The 15,165-nt window shown below is 48.2% G+C and overlaps 1 protein-coding gene across 3 annotated transcripts in view; it reads left to right on the top strand.

The window, feature by feature from the left end:
- Positions 8,222 to 15,165, top strand: part of TBXAS1 (thromboxane A synthase 1) — a 169,409-nt gene continuing 162,465 nt past the window's right edge. For 2 of the 3 annotated variants that reach the window (XM_021078509.1, XM_021078508.1), the window contains exon 1: positions 8,222 to 8,491. Coding sequence is in view for 1 of the 3 variants with exons in the window: in NM_214046.1 (NP_999211.1) it covers positions 8,403 to 8,491 (89 nt within the window). In the remaining 2 variants the exon portion in view is untranslated. 3 annotated transcript variants of the gene reach the window in all.

The raw sequence follows: 15,165 nt of genomic DNA, 5'->3' as shown, positions 1-15,165 counted from the left end.
CCCTCGGCATTTCCTGCTTCTTCCAGCTGTTCCCCTGTGGCTTTGGTGGAGACGACTGCAGACCCCATGGACAAGTGCCTCCCACGTCGAAGTGTGCCGCATGGGCCCCTCGCTTTCCTTCCAGCAGCCCTGGGAAATAGGTACAGTCATCCCCACATCACAGATGAGAAACGGAGGCTCGGCGAGGTTCAAGAGCTTCCCAAGAGCATCCAAGCTGGAGAGCCGAAGTGGATGGATTGGAAGCCTGGACTTTGGAAAACAGAAAGTGACGCTCCTAAGCACTAAAATGGGGTCCCTCGGCTGGTTCTGCTGCTCTCTCGGATCATCTTTTCTCCACCTCTTGCCAGCCCCCCCAAGTCTTCGTCCTTAACATGCCCCCCCCCCAAGTCTGCGCCCTTAACATTCTTTCTAGCCCAGTGGGCTCAGCACTCCATCTCTGCCCTGTGGCCAATTTTACACCTATGGCTCTGCCCCATCCATATGCAGATGGTTCTCGACAATAAAACTCCTTCTCACTTTTAGATTTCTCTCCTGACCTCTCCAGGATCTGGAGGCCTCCTGAGCATCTTCCCTATGTGGGCCACCAGGGCCTCTTGCTCAGTTTGCTCCCCATAGAAGCCACAATAACTTCCATTTACTCCTTCCCCCAAACCAGTGGTGTGGTGGATGGCCCCCCAGGGGCTCGGTCAATGGAACCAGAAATTGTGTGTGTGTGGGGGGGGGATTATCATCAACAACCCCCTCTCCTTCTCCATCCTGCTCCATCAATGACCAATTCCTGTTGATTCTGCCTTCCCAGGAATCTCAAAACCCGGTCCTCCCTTCCCTCTTTCCACTTCTTTTTTTTTTTTTTTTTTTTTCTTTGCTTTTAGGGCTGCACCTGCAGCATGTGGAAGTTCCCAGGCTAGGGGTCGAATTGGAGCTGCAGCTGCTGGATCCAAGCCACATCTACAGACCTATGCCACAGCTACAGCAATGCCACATCCAAGCCTTGTTTGCAGGCTACACCACAGCTAATGTCAATGCCAGATCCCCTCCCCCCTTTTTTTTTGTCTTTTTGCCATTTCTTGGGCCGCTCCCACGGCATATGGAGGTTCCCAGGCTAGGGGTCAAATCAGAGCTGTAGCCACTGGTCTACACCAGAGCCACAGCAACTCAGGATCCGAGCCGCATCTGCAACCTACACCACAGCTCACAGCAACACCAGATCCTTAACCCACTGAGTGGGGCCAGGGATCGAACCCTCATCCTCATGGATACTAGTTGGGCTCGTAATCCACTGAGCCCCGATGGGAACTCACCTGTTTCCACTTCTATGGCTCTATTCAGACCACCATCTCTTACCCAGAACACCAGTGCCTCTTTGCTGGTCTCCCCATCTCAGCTACAAGGGTATTTCTAAAAAATCTATGTATGTTGCGGCTCAATTTTTGACCCTACCCTGGCTTCCCACGGCATCTAGGATGATGTGAACTCCCTGGTGTGGCCACACTGCCTTGCATGATGTGGCCTCTGAATATCTCTGTGCTTCCACTCACCTCCAGCTTCCGATGTCCCCAGAGCAAGCCTGGGGCGCCCTCTGCCATGTACTCTGTCCTACTCTCAGCTGCTTGGTCATCTGTCCCGTCTAAGCTCAGACGTCATTTGCTCAAACCCTTCACCAATCTCCATTCTCCTATTTTTGTCCCCTCTGTGCCCTGTGTTTATGTGACAGACCCTATAATGGCCCGGAGGCATGCACCTGTCTGTCTCTTGGAAGCTGAGCTCCTTGGTGGCAAGACCTGGAACTTGGGATCTTTTTTTTTTTTTGTCTTTTTAGGGCTGCACCTGCGGCATATGGAGGTTCCCAGGCTAGGGGTCCAATTGGAGCTACAGCTGTCGGCCTCCAACACAACCACAGCAATGTAGGATCCAAGCCGCATCTTTGACCTACACCACAGCTCACGGTAACGCCGGATCCTTAACCCACTGAGCGACGCCAGGGATCTAACCCACAACCCTTATGCTTCCTAGTCAGATTTGTTTCTGATGTGCCACAGTGGAACTCCTGGAACTTGGGATCTTAGAGGCTGGAAGTCCATTGCTGGTGCCTCATGCCTAATGATTGCCCAATATGTGTTTGTTGATCAAAGGAATGAAGAGTGAGAATCTGACCCTAGGTTCTCAGAAACTGGATAGACAATGTTGAGGAGATTGGGCTGAGCAGGGGCTAGCTGCCCAAAGGGGGTCCCAGTATCTTCTCCATGGACATCAAGCTGCCCACAGGCATGGGCCACCCCTCTGTCTTCCTTAACTGCAGCAACTCTGCACCCAGAGGTGGAAACATGGAATAAAATCTGTCACATGGGCTGGCTGGGTGAACCAGGAATATTGAAACCAAGAGCTTTGGATTAGTGGATAAAACATTGCGTTTTTTTGGTTGTTGTTGTTGTCTTTTGTCTTTTTAGGGCTGCACCTGCCGCATATGGACGTTCCCAGACTAGGGCTCGAATAGAAGCTGCAGCTGCTGGCCCACGCCACAGCCACAGCAACACGGGATTCGGGTTGTGTCTGCGACCTACACCACAGCTCCTGGCAATGGCAGATGCTTAACTCACTGAGGGGGGCCAGGGAGGAATCCACATGCTCATGGATGCCAGTCAGGCTCATTACTGCTGAGCCACAACGGGAACTGCCAAAACATTTTTTTTTCAAAAAAATTTTTATTAAAGTATAGCTGGTTTACAATGGTCTGTCAATTTCTGCTGTACATCACAGCAACCCAGTCATATATATATATATTCTTTTTCTTTTTCTCATACTGTCTTCCATCATGTTCTATTGCAAGAGATTGGATACAGTGCCCTGTGCTGTACAGCAGGACCTCCTTGTTCATTCGCCCCAAATGCAATCGTTTGCATCTACCACCCCCAAATTCCCAGGCCATCCCTCGCCCTTCCCCCTCCCCCTTGGCAACCACAGGTCTGTTCTCCATGTCTGTGAGTCTGTTTCTGTTTGGCAGGTAGGTTCGTTTAAAGCCAGAAGAGTGGGGTTTGAGCACACCCTCTAAAATTTATGGAAGGTACGAATTCAGATGGTCTTGTCACATCTCTAGGCTCCAGTTTTTCCCACTTGGAACCCAGAAATGAAAAGTCCTGCTCACCCACTGCCCTGGGTTACCGTGAGGCTGACATGAGGTTATAGGTCAATGTTCCTTGAATGTCTGTGATGCCGAGGCAGCCCCGCTGCCCTTTGGCTTGGGATCCTGCAGGGCAGAGGGAACATCTCTGCCTCAAACCTCATTAGAGACATCGGGCTTGGCGCAGGCCAGCTGGGAAGCTTCGGCCAAGGAGGAAGGCATCTGTGCGGGCAGTTTTTAAACAGAGGGAACATGGAGGAAATACCACAGAATTTATGGAGTGAAAGCTTTAAAAAGAAACACAAGACTTAAGTCAAAACAGTTGACTCAGCTCTGGGGGAGGCGGCTGCCTGGCTGTAGGAGAAAATAAAGATAGACTTGGAGTGGATTGAGACAGAAGGGAGAGCTCTGTGGGCGTCCTACTGGTTGGGGTAAACGGGTACCTCAATACACAGCTGGGGCGGCACGTTGGGATGTGGGAGCTGCCTTTCCAGAGGGTAGCCCCTAGGAGCATTTCTGAAATATCATTCCTAAGACTCTTGGGCTAGCCTCCTGCAAGGCCATCACGATACGTATAAGGATGTCCACGGCAGCCTCATTTGGAGTTGGGAAAACTGGAAAACAGCCCGAACACCGTTCAGCAGAGGCTGGGCTCAATGAATTACAATGCATCAGCCAGCGGAATCCCAACGAGCAAGCGGCTGGGGACGTGGAAAGCTATTCGCGACACAGTGAATGGAAGAGGCCAGCTGCAGAATGGCATGCATACGATGATCTCGTGTTCATAAAAACTGAAAATATGCCGATGGTTGCATATGCGGAGAAAAAGGGAGGGAGCATGTGCACTAATTGGTTAAGAGGGTTTGTCTCGCGGGGGGTGGGATTATAGGCTATTTCTATACTGTTCTGTAGAGTTGGCTGTTTTTAAATAGATATATATTAAACTGAAAATAACTAGGGAGTGGTTAAAAGCCTAATTTTTTTTTGGCTTTTTAGGGCCGCACATGGAGGTTCCCAGACTTGGGGTCCACTCAGAGCTGTAGCTGTTGGCATACACCACAGCCACATGGGATCTGAGCTGCATCTGTGCCCTACACCGCAGCTTACAGCAACGCCAGATCCTTAACCCACTGAGCGAGGCTGGGGATCGAACCTGCATCCTTATGGATACTAGATGGATTTGTTCCCACTGTGCCACGACGGGAGCTCCAAAAGCCTAATATTGAATTGTGGTAACTATCATGGCAACAGTCTGCTCCTGATCGTGGAAAAATCCCTGCCAGGGCATCCCTGTGTTGCCTCATAGACATGGAAGTTGTAATGCATCCTCAGTCGTGGTACTCTCCTGATGAAAACTCCTAACACCGCCTGTAACTGACCCTTCTGCTCCATCTGGTTCATCTACTGCATGTTCTCTCTGCTCTGAGGCCAATGTAGAAAGGGAGTGATGAGTATTCCATGGCGTTTCCAGCACCCACAATTTACAAGTCACACAGGAAGGGCTCCAAAAGCATCAGTGGGAAGAATGAATGAGTGAACTCGATGTCACCAGGGGAGGTGGCCACCCCTCAGGCTATCTCTGAGCTGGTCACCAACATTCAAAGCTGTCTCTGTGAACTGGGCAGGGCCTGGGCCAGCCCCACCTGTCCACAGGGAGATGGAAGGAGCATCTTCTAGATGCAGAGCCTGAAAAGAGAGATGAGGGCCGTGGGCTCTTTCACCAGGTGGCTCTGGGGCTTTGGACCAGTCACTTTCCCTTTCCGGGTTTCCCTTTCCTCCTTTGTAAATAAGACCTGGGTTTGGGCAACATTCCTCCAAGCCCGTTTGTAAGAGCATGACATCTGGATGTGTTCACAAACGTCCCCGATGAGGAAGTGTGTGGTCAAATGCACGTGGGGTGCTGCTCTCTGCACCCCACTCATGGAGAGTCACCGCGCACACCCGCAGGTTCAAGGTCTTCAGTACACAAACTTCTGTAAACTTATGATGCTGATGCCAGCATCTCTCACGTTCATTTCACCTTGGAATTTTTTTTTTCTCCTGAGCATCTTTGTGATACATGTATCAGTCTAAGTAATGTCTGAGGTCCTTCCAACGCCCTGACTCTGTGGTTGTGATGAACTTGCCCCCTCCACGCCAGCGTGCTGTCCCCCCGACATCCCGCACAGCAGCTCCTGTGGCTGAACACACGGTATTTCAGATGGCACTTGGTGAGGCACAGCTCGTTTTGTGAGGAGGATTACACAGATCTGTTAACATCTCAGTGTGGTCCCGATGGGGCAATGGAGACACAGAATCTGGAGAGAGGACAGGAAGACCTGAAGGGCTGGGCTGGAGCATGGGGGCGGGGGGATGTGGTCCAGACAGGAGGCAGCTGCTGGGGACCCCTAAGTAGAGATGCACAACAAGGGGCGGGGCAAAGGGCTGGCGAGGGGGAGGAGCTGAGACGGCCCTCCGCACTTGCAGAGTTGGCCTTCTCATTCACAGCTCTAGCTCACCTCCGCCTCCGCACTGAGCTACCTTTTGCACATTTCTGCCTTCCATGTTTGACGGTAACCTTTTGATGAAGATATGGGCATTGGAGCCATCCAGCCCATGCCTCAGTTTTGACTTCCATAAAATGGGGTTCATCATCAGCCCTCCTCATAGCGCTTTATGAGGATTAAATGAGCTCACATACGCAGATGTTCTTAGACTAGTAACCAGCACACAGTAAGGGCTCCATCCACGGTATTATTATTTATTATTATTATTATTTCTATTTTCAGCTGTGATTCCTCTCTGACTTGACAGCTTCACTGAGATGTCTCTCCCAGGCACCTCAAGCTTCACAGGACCAAAACCCAACTGTTTTTTTTTTTTTTTTTCTTTTTTTTTTTAGCACTGCACCTGTGGCATATGGAGGTTCCCAGGCTAGAGGTCGAATCGGAGCTGCAGCTGCCGGCCTACTCCACAGACACACAGTGCTGTATCCAAGATGTGTCTGCGACCTACAACAGCTCCCAGCAACACTGGATACTTAACCCACCGAGCGAGGTCAGGGATTAAACCGGAAACCTCCTGGATACTAGTTGGGTTTTTTTCTGCTGAGCCACAATGGGAACTCCCAAAACCCAACTTCCTTTTTTTTTCTTTTTCTTTTTTTTTGTCTTTTTAGGGCTGCATCTGCGGCATATGGAAGTTCCCAGGCTAGGGGTCCAATCGGAGCTGTAGCCGCTGGCCTACACCACAGCCACAGCAGCGCCAGATCCAAGCCATGTCTGCGACCTACACCACAGCTCATGGCAACAACAGATCCTTGACCCACTAAGCAAGGCCAGGGATCCAAACACATCCTCATGGATGCTAGTCGGGTTCGTTAACCGCCGAGACATGATGGGAACTTCCCAAACCCATCTTCTGACCTTCCCAACAACACCCGCCCTTCCCCCAGCCTTCCTCATCTCAGTGAATGGTGCTCCCTCAAGTCAGGAACCTGGGGTTCAAAGGTGCCCCCCCTTCCCCTTCCCTTTCCCATCCAGTCCACCAGGCGATTCTGCAGAATCTACCCCCAGCATAGGTATCAAAGGTATCTGCTTCCTCCTGCCTCCCAGCCCTCTTCTAGTCTAAGCAGCCTCATCTCGGGACACACTTCTAAGAGGTCTTCTAAGTGGCCTCCTGGCTTTGCCGTCTGTGAATTCTCCACGTGCAGCCGGAACAACTTTAACAAACAGAAAGACGACCATACTCAACCACTGAGTGGCACATAAAGTGAAGCCCAAGCTTCTCCTGGGCGCTGGTGCTGTCTGGCCTCCATTGACGTGTCCACACCTCCATCTGCTCCCCCAGTTGAGCCGCTGTCCTCTTTCTGGTTCCCACAAGGCGGGGAGTTCTTTTCCACCTTAGAGCCTTTTTCTGGTCACCCTTTGTGGCCCGAGGGCTTCACCCACGGCTCTCACCTGGCGTCTCCGCCTCACCCGAGGCTCTCGGCGCCAAGCTCCCCTCCTCAGCCGCGTTTTCCTGCCGTGCCCTCTCCATAGGTTACCTGTTATTCCCAGACGTAACCTCGTGGTCCTGACCGTCACAGCGGTTCTCAGCTCGCAGTTGCTTCTTTGTCTACTTGCTGATTGTCCGTCTCTCCCCAGAGAAAATGCTCCAGAGCCCAGTACTTCTATTTTGCAAATACCCAGTTTGCACACTCAGCACAGAGCCCGGCCCTGTATGTGGTGAATGTCACAGTGAGTGAATGAATCCCTCTTGGATGTACCCTCCTCGTGACGAAAGGTGTAACGCAGACAAACACGCAAAAAGTAATTCAGTCTCCTTTAACCAGATAAACTCAGAGTTGGAACAAAGGACCCATATGTGAACACATTTGGATGTGCTTCTAGACGTTTGAGAAATTCTCCAACTTGCGATGAGAGGGCTGACCCAAGGCAAGACCTTCATCTGTTCCAATGGGCAGTCCCCAAGGACCCCTCTGAGCCCAGAAGGGTCTGCAGACCCCAGGAACTAATGAACTTCGGGGGATGGGTGTCCTCCACGCAGCCAACATTTTTCAGCAGGTTGATGATGTCTGGTCAGGCCTCATATTTTTCTGGGAAGTTCAGTCTCCTGACCCATATCATCATTTAATTAAAAAAGAATTTTCTTTTCTTTTTTTCTTTTGTCTTTCTAGGGCTGTACCCTCAGTCTATGAAAGTCCCCCAGTTAGGGGTCGAATTGGAGCTGCACTGCCAGCCTATACCACTGCCACAGCAAGGCCAGATCCAAGTTGCATGTGTGACCTACGCCACAGCTCACGGCAACGTCGGATCCTGTTGAGCGAGGCCAGGAATCAAACCCGCATCCTCATGGATACTAGTCGGATTTGTAAACCACCGAGCCACAGCAGGAACTCTGCAATTACAAGATACTTTTCTAAAGAGGAGTCTTTGTTTAAGGACTCCTTGTCACAGCACAAATGCATGGCTGCAACCATTGTCTTTCTCAACAAACCTGGGGCCCGTTATGCTGCCACTTCCCAGAGACGTTAACATAAATGTTTATCGACAGTAGAGTCATCGAGAAAATAAAGCTGCTGATTCACTGCCTTACACTGAAACCCTTTCTTTTTCCCTCCTCTTCCTTCCTCTTTATAAGGACACACTTCTGAGAAAGCGCACATTTCGGGGACCCACTTGATTGGCTGGGTTCTTGGTTGCCTGTCTCTTGTACCTGCAGATATCATTTCCGGTGAGGGCAGGGGCGGGCCAGCCTCACTCTTTCCTCTGGAGGACCAGCCCTCTAGGGTCTCCGAGGAACAATGGAAGTCTTGGGGTTTCTCAGCCCGGAACTGAATGGCCCAATGGTGACGATGGCCTTGGCAGTTGTCCTCCTGGCCCTCCTGAAGTGGTAAGTGCAGCCAGCATGTTCCAGCGACAGTGACATTGTCAGAAACTGCAGCGGGTGCCGCCTCCCTGGAGCCAGGGTGGGGGGTGTGGGAGTGTGTTTTTCTTCCCCTCTAATCTGGAGGGAGTTGAGTATTAACACGGCTTCAGAATTAAAAGCAAACAGCCAGGTTAATCTTTTGCTCACATGCATGAGATTGAGGTGTCAGGAAAGGCTGGGGATTCAGTGGCTGAGAACGCCACACATAATTAAGTTGGCAAGGGAAAAAGAAACAAGGGAGAGGTTTGGGGAGAAGTAGCTCTTTGCACTCCCATCCTATCTTCTCACCTCGTTTTTCTAAGATCCTCTCCTCACGATGGATTTACAGCGGATTCAGCCTCTTGGTTCTGATTACATGAAAAACAAGAAAAAGATAGAGGCGCTGTCAGGCCACGTGGGCCCCTTTGCAGAAAGTCACTGCCAGGGATTTCTGCTTAAGGACAGAGGGGTGAAACTAATTGCCTAGTTTTCGAAGATGTGATAGAAGGGAACGGATTCCGATGAACGTAGTACATGCAGGGCCTCAAAGGCTGGGACCCTGGAAAGAGCTCACATTTAAAAGGAGAAGAACCCCCTGTGATTTTCTTCATTCAACAGAAGGGTTTCCGAGTTGCATTTCGAAGTAGCGTGGGCTTTGTGAGCTTCCACCATGGCGTACCGTGGCCAGGGCCAGAAAGTGCAGAAGAGATGGCGGATGCAGGTGTGGCTTTATGAGCAAGTGAACATGCGGATAGAGGGCGGTGTCGCTGGTTTTGAGGAGTATATGAACCTCGTACTAGATGATGCAGAAGAGATTCGTTCTAAAACAAAGTCAAGAAAACACTGGGTCGGATCATGCTGAAAGGAGATAGCATTCCTCTGCTCCCAAGTGTCTCCACCTAGAAATGATCACTGAAGTGAGAAATTGTTGAGAAGGCAGTAGTTTGGTAGTTGAGTGGTTTTGTTCAACGGGTGTCCTTTGTTGAGGGTGCAGTTCTAAAACATATTCATATTGTTTTGATGGTCCTGTGTTATTATCAGATAAAACTAAATGCTTTTGTGGTGTTTTTATTTAAAAAAACAAAAAAAAACCCGGAAGGTTTTCCGACATCTGGCTCCATTGGAGATTGGATGGAAGGCCCAGCAGTATGTTGAGGTTTTGCATATTCAGCCGGTTGGGACAGCTTATTCACGGCACCCACGCCACCAAAAACACCTGGATTCAGGCGGCCCTGGTTTGTGAGGGGAAAGTGGAAAAAAGAGTGGAGAACTTAAGTTTGAACAGAATTTCAATTTGTGTGTCCGGTGGTAATAAAGCCTCCTCGAGATTAATAACGGGGGAAGCACTTGGAGAAGCATCAAGCATTATGCAAATGTGAGGTATTATTCTTTTGGAATTTGCATAGCTGAAAATGGAATTCACGTTTGATGTGCTGTGATGATGAAATTACTTCTTGGAAATTGGCTTTGAAACCCAGCTTCGGTCCCAGTGCTGTTGTGCTTTCTAACTGGTTTAATTATCTTTTGAACTTTTCTCAGTGTAGCTTATCTCGCCTTGAAACCAGCCACATGAAAAGCCGGGGGTGGAGGCGAATGGTCACCCCGTCCCCCACCCCACTCCATCCACCCGTCTCTCCGTCTCCGCGTGCTTTGCTTAGTGGTGCTCTTAGCACAGTGCCTGGCACGTAGTGAGTGCTTAGCAGATGTCAGCCGCTATAATTAACTATCATTTGTGTAACCTGAACACAGAGGAAAAGAAGTCTTTGGTGCTTCAGGTATACTTAAAACTTCTCATGAATATGCTTATAAATATTAATTTCTCATCACACAGTCACGCTCTGTGATTCTCAAAGCGGGTCCCACCTGAGGCCCCCAGGTGGTCTCACAGCTTCAATGCCTCTATTGTACACTTGGCACTTTTGTTTCTGTCTTTATCGGGTCTTTGTAATTTCTGTATTCTTAACTTCCAGCTCAGTGCCTGACACATAGTACGGCCTCGATAAATATTTGATGAATGGTTGAGTGGACGGCATCCATGAATGTGGCTCTGCTTGTGGGAAGGGGCATGTGTCCTGACTGATAAGGTGCTGGAATTGGGTGTTTATAAGCAGCCATAGATCAGAGTCATGGCCAATAACACCGTACCGTTCAGCAAGGCAGTTATGCATGTGTGCTCTGTTCTGGGGCCACACCAATAACCTGGGTCAAAGACACGGAGATTAGGGAGAGGCATGAAGCCGAGGCGGGGAGTAGGAAGCAAGAGCTGGCTTCTCTTTGTTCCTGCAAAAATATTGATTGAGCTGTTAAAGTGTGCTGGGCACAGCGTGAGGCCCAGCTACAAGGTCAGAAAATAGCGTGTCTGGATCAGATGCCCAAGGTGGGGGAGATGTGGAGGTTCAGGGGTGAGCTCGGCATCTGGAGAGGACAATGGCGAGGAGGAGGAAGCAGCCAGAGGGAGTGGCCGTGGCGGTGGCTCTGGTGCTCCTGGGTCTATCACTTGATCAGCTCAAGGTCACCATCCTTGTGCTCTCAACCCTCCCCTTCCAGGCAGGACTCCAGACAGCCTCTGAGCAACGGACATCAGCCTGAATGAGGCAGGGGGCCCCCTCCTGCTTCATTTTCCCGATGGGGCGGGTGTGGGAGGGAGAGGGGCGCTCAAGGAGAGCTGGAGGTGGAGAGACCCTCACGGCCGTCTTGCCTCGGAGAATTTGTGAAGGGCGGTGTCCTGAACTTTTAAAGTCCTTAGTTTGACCTTGAGGAGCTACACTTGCCGTTAGTCCAAGGAGAGCCTCGACTCTGGGAAAGTTACATGAGGAGGATCGCTTCTTGCCTACGCCGCCAGCCTGGGAGTAACTGAAGGCAGGGGTGAGGTCCCATCTTATTGCGGTTCCAGAAACTTCTGTCCATGGCACAGATGGTCTTCTGGTTCAATGTCAGCAAAGTAAAAAAGTACATTTTTATCAGCCCCGCACCCAGCAAGGAGGGTTTGGCTGCTGCCCCCTTCAGCAGCTTCAGCCCCCAGCCCTCACCCAATCGGGCTTGGCAGTTCTGTGAGTGGTCAGCTTGCTGCCTGTGCCCGTGCCTTTGCCCTGGCTGGTCTCTATGCTTGAGTTCCCTCCCTTCTGTCTTTTTCCTTCAAGGATCTCAGAGGCACCTCCCCCAGGAAGCTTTTCCTCTTTGCCCAAGGCACTGACACGCAACGACTCACTGCTGCTTTTATCATAACTCTCATCACCCACTTCTCGCTCACAATGTATGCATGCAGCTGGTGCCTAATAAATGTTGGCTCCAATCTCCACTGGTATTTTTCTTGTTGGTTCTTCTCTTAGTTGTCACAGCTCAGTACAAGTCTTTTTTTATTTTTATTTTTTATTTATTTTTTTGCTTGTTATGGCCATCCCTGTGGCATATGGAGGTTCCCAGGCTAGGGGTCAAATTGGAGCTGTAGCTGCTGGCCTACACCACAGTCACAGCAATACCAGATCCAGCTGTGTCTGCAACCTACGCCATAGCTCATGGCAATGCCAGATCCTTAACCCACTGGGAGGCCAGGGATCGAACCTGTGTCCTTATAGATGCTGGTCAGATTCATTACCGCTGAGCCACAATGGGAACTCCTCAGTACAAATCTTAATTCTGCTGCCACATGCATCACCCTTTCCCTGAAAGCCGACTGTGTTTTCAGCTTGGACCAACTTGATGTCTACGTTTTTAATTGTTGCAGAAACACTGGTTTTGGATCTCTGCCCACCTTGTAGAACAAGACCATGGCATACTTAATCCACTTAATAAACACTGCTAAGTTATTAAGTGAGTTTGGAAAGAAGAAGACAAAAGAGTCAATTTCATTTAGAAAGAGACTGTTATAAAATAGGCATAGCATATTTTGATAGTTTTCCCCAAACAGTTTTGACACAATTTTTCAATGACAATCATTTAACTTGACAGTTATGTGGCTGAGCAGTGGGCACTGGGGTATGAGGAGACCAGGGCTGATCCACTGAGGCTGTAGACAGAGCTGGGTTGGTAGAACAGATTAGCTAGAAGCACGTGACACACATGCGAAGGTGATCAAAATATGTGAGAGGACACTTTAAAAACTTATTTTTTCTGCATAAAATCATCTGAAATGCCTACTTCTGGATGAGGTTGGGTGTATGAGAAATAAGTTGGGTGGGCTGAATATTGCTAGAGGCAAACAAGTACTCATGTGTTCACACTTTCAAGTGCACCTATGAACTGGCAGCTTTTGGTGAGACAAAGATTTCTTTATTCTTGAAGAAAGAGTGTAGATCAACTATATACATATATATATGTGTAAATATAAAGAAATATATGTTGTATATAAAGAAGAGTGTAAGGACTCCCTATTTGATTATGTACAAACTCATCTGTCCAATCCATATAGACAGAAAGTGGACGAGTGGTTGTCAGGGGCTGAAGGAGGAGAAGGAGAGGAGAAGGGAGTGGCTGCTGAAAAGTATGGGGTTTCTTTCAGGGGTGATGGAAATTTTCCGAAACAAGATAATGTTGATGGTTGCACAACTTTTTGAATGTACTAAAACTGAATCACAGACTTCAAAAGGATGAATTTTATGACATGTGAATTATATTGCAGTAAAAAAATTCATGTACCCAGGGAGGCAAAAAAGAAAAAAGAGAGAGAGAGGAATGTAAGGAAATAGCTCAAATATTAATAGTCATTTTCTTTCAATGGTGAGATTATGGGTGATTTTTTTTCTTCCTTTAGTCTTTCTGCATCCTCCATATATATATATATATTTTGAATGAATATCAATTACTGAGGGAAAAAAAAGAGGAGTTTTACTAAAAAGAGTAGGGAGGAGTTCCTGTTGTGGTGCAGCAGAAATGAATCCAGCTAGTATCCATAAGGATTCAGGTTCAATCCCTGGCCTCAATCAGTAGGTTAAGGATCCGGTGCTGCTGTGAGCTGTGGTGTAGGTCACAGATTCGGCTCTGATCCAGCATTGCTGTGGCTGTGGCTGTGGCTGTGTCTGTGGCTGGTAGCTACAGCTCTGATTTGGCCCCTAGCCTGGGAACTTCCATATGTTGTGGGTGTGGCCCTAAAAAGAAAAAAAAAAAGAAAGAAAAGAGTAGGAAATTGCTTCTGTCTAGTGGTGAAGAGGAAAGCAGTTTTATGCTTTGGGCATGGAGGTTTGGAGACTGCCATCTCACTATTTCTACAGCTGAGTAGATGTACGGGAGTGTTGGAGTAATGGGGGAACTTATTGACTGATGAAGCAATGAGAAAAGTAAACCATTGTTCAGCATTAAGTAGCTAATCAGTCAAAGCAGTAAAATATATAAATATGGTGGAACTGAGAAGCACGGTCTTGGGAAGGTGGAAGGGCTTTGAATGCCAAGCTGCACTTAAGTCTCAGGAGGCCAAGACCCAAAGGTAAAAATCAAGTGGACATCAAGATAGGAATCAGGGAGTTCCCACTGTGGCTCAGTGGTTAATGATCCTGCCTAGTATCCATGAGGATGTGGGCTCAATCCCTGGCCTCACTCAGGGGGTTAAGGATCCAGCATTGCCATGGTGTAGGCTGCAGACGAGGCTAGGATCCGAAGTGGCTGTGGCTATGGTGTAGGCCAGCAGCTGCATCTCCGATTCGACCCCTAGCCTGGGAACCTCCATATGCTGTGAGTTCAGCCCTAAAAAGACAAAAAAAAAAAAAAAAAAAAAATATAGGAATCAGAATGAGTTAGTGTCCTGATCCAGTCTCATTCTAAGATGAGGTTAAATTAAATTGTGAATGGTGATCGCTAAGACTTAAGACTACCATGAAAAATGTTATCCCTGTAACTGGTAGTTTCTTTCTTAGAGAACTTGCTTTACATGTAGAAAAACTGGATTCTAATTCTAGACCTACATCTAATCCCAGATCATATTTAAAAGAAACCATTGCTCCCTGGGATGCAAGATGATTTAACATATGCAAATCAATAAACACGATACGCCACATTAACAGAAGGAAGGATAAAAATCCTATAATTATCTCAAAAGATGCGGAAAAAGTATTTGACAAAATTCGACTCCCTTTCATGATAAAAGCTCTCAACAAACTAAGCATACCTCAACTAAATATACCTCAGCATTATAAAGGTCATAGTATATGACAAACGCATATGATACTCAACAGTGAGAAGAGGAAAGCTTTTTCTCTAAAATCAGCAAGACAAGAATGGCCACTCTCCTTAGCTTTTATGCAACATAATGCTGGAAGTCCTAGCCAGAGCAATTAGATAAGAAAAGGAAATAATGGCCTTCTATATTGTAAAGGAATAAGTAAAACCATCTCTGTTTGCAGATCATATGATCTTATATATGCAAAATCCTAAAGATTCCCCCGCAAAAAACTGTTAGAAAAAAGTAATGAATTTATTAAAGTTGCAGGGTACAAAATCAGTATATAAAATCAGTTGCATTTCTACATACTAACAATAAACTATCTGAAAAAATAAATAAAGAAATCAATCCCATTTACAACAGGATCGAAGAGAATAAAAATACTTAAAGGTAGGACTTCCCATCATGGTTCAGGTTAACAAATCAGACAAGAAACCATGAGGTTTCGGGTTTGATCCTTGGCCTCACTCAGGGTGTTAAGGATCCGGTGTTGCTGTGAGCTGTGGTG

The sequence above is a fragment of the Sus scrofa genome, chromosome 18 (assembly GCF_000003025.6).
Source record: "Sus scrofa isolate TJ Tabasco breed Duroc chromosome 18, Sscrofa11.1, whole genome shotgun sequence".
Lineage (NCBI taxonomy): Eukaryota > Metazoa > Chordata > Mammalia > Artiodactyla > Suidae > Sus > Sus scrofa.
Note: the sequence above shows the minus strand (reverse complement) of the source record. Positions and strands in the feature narration are given on the sequence as shown.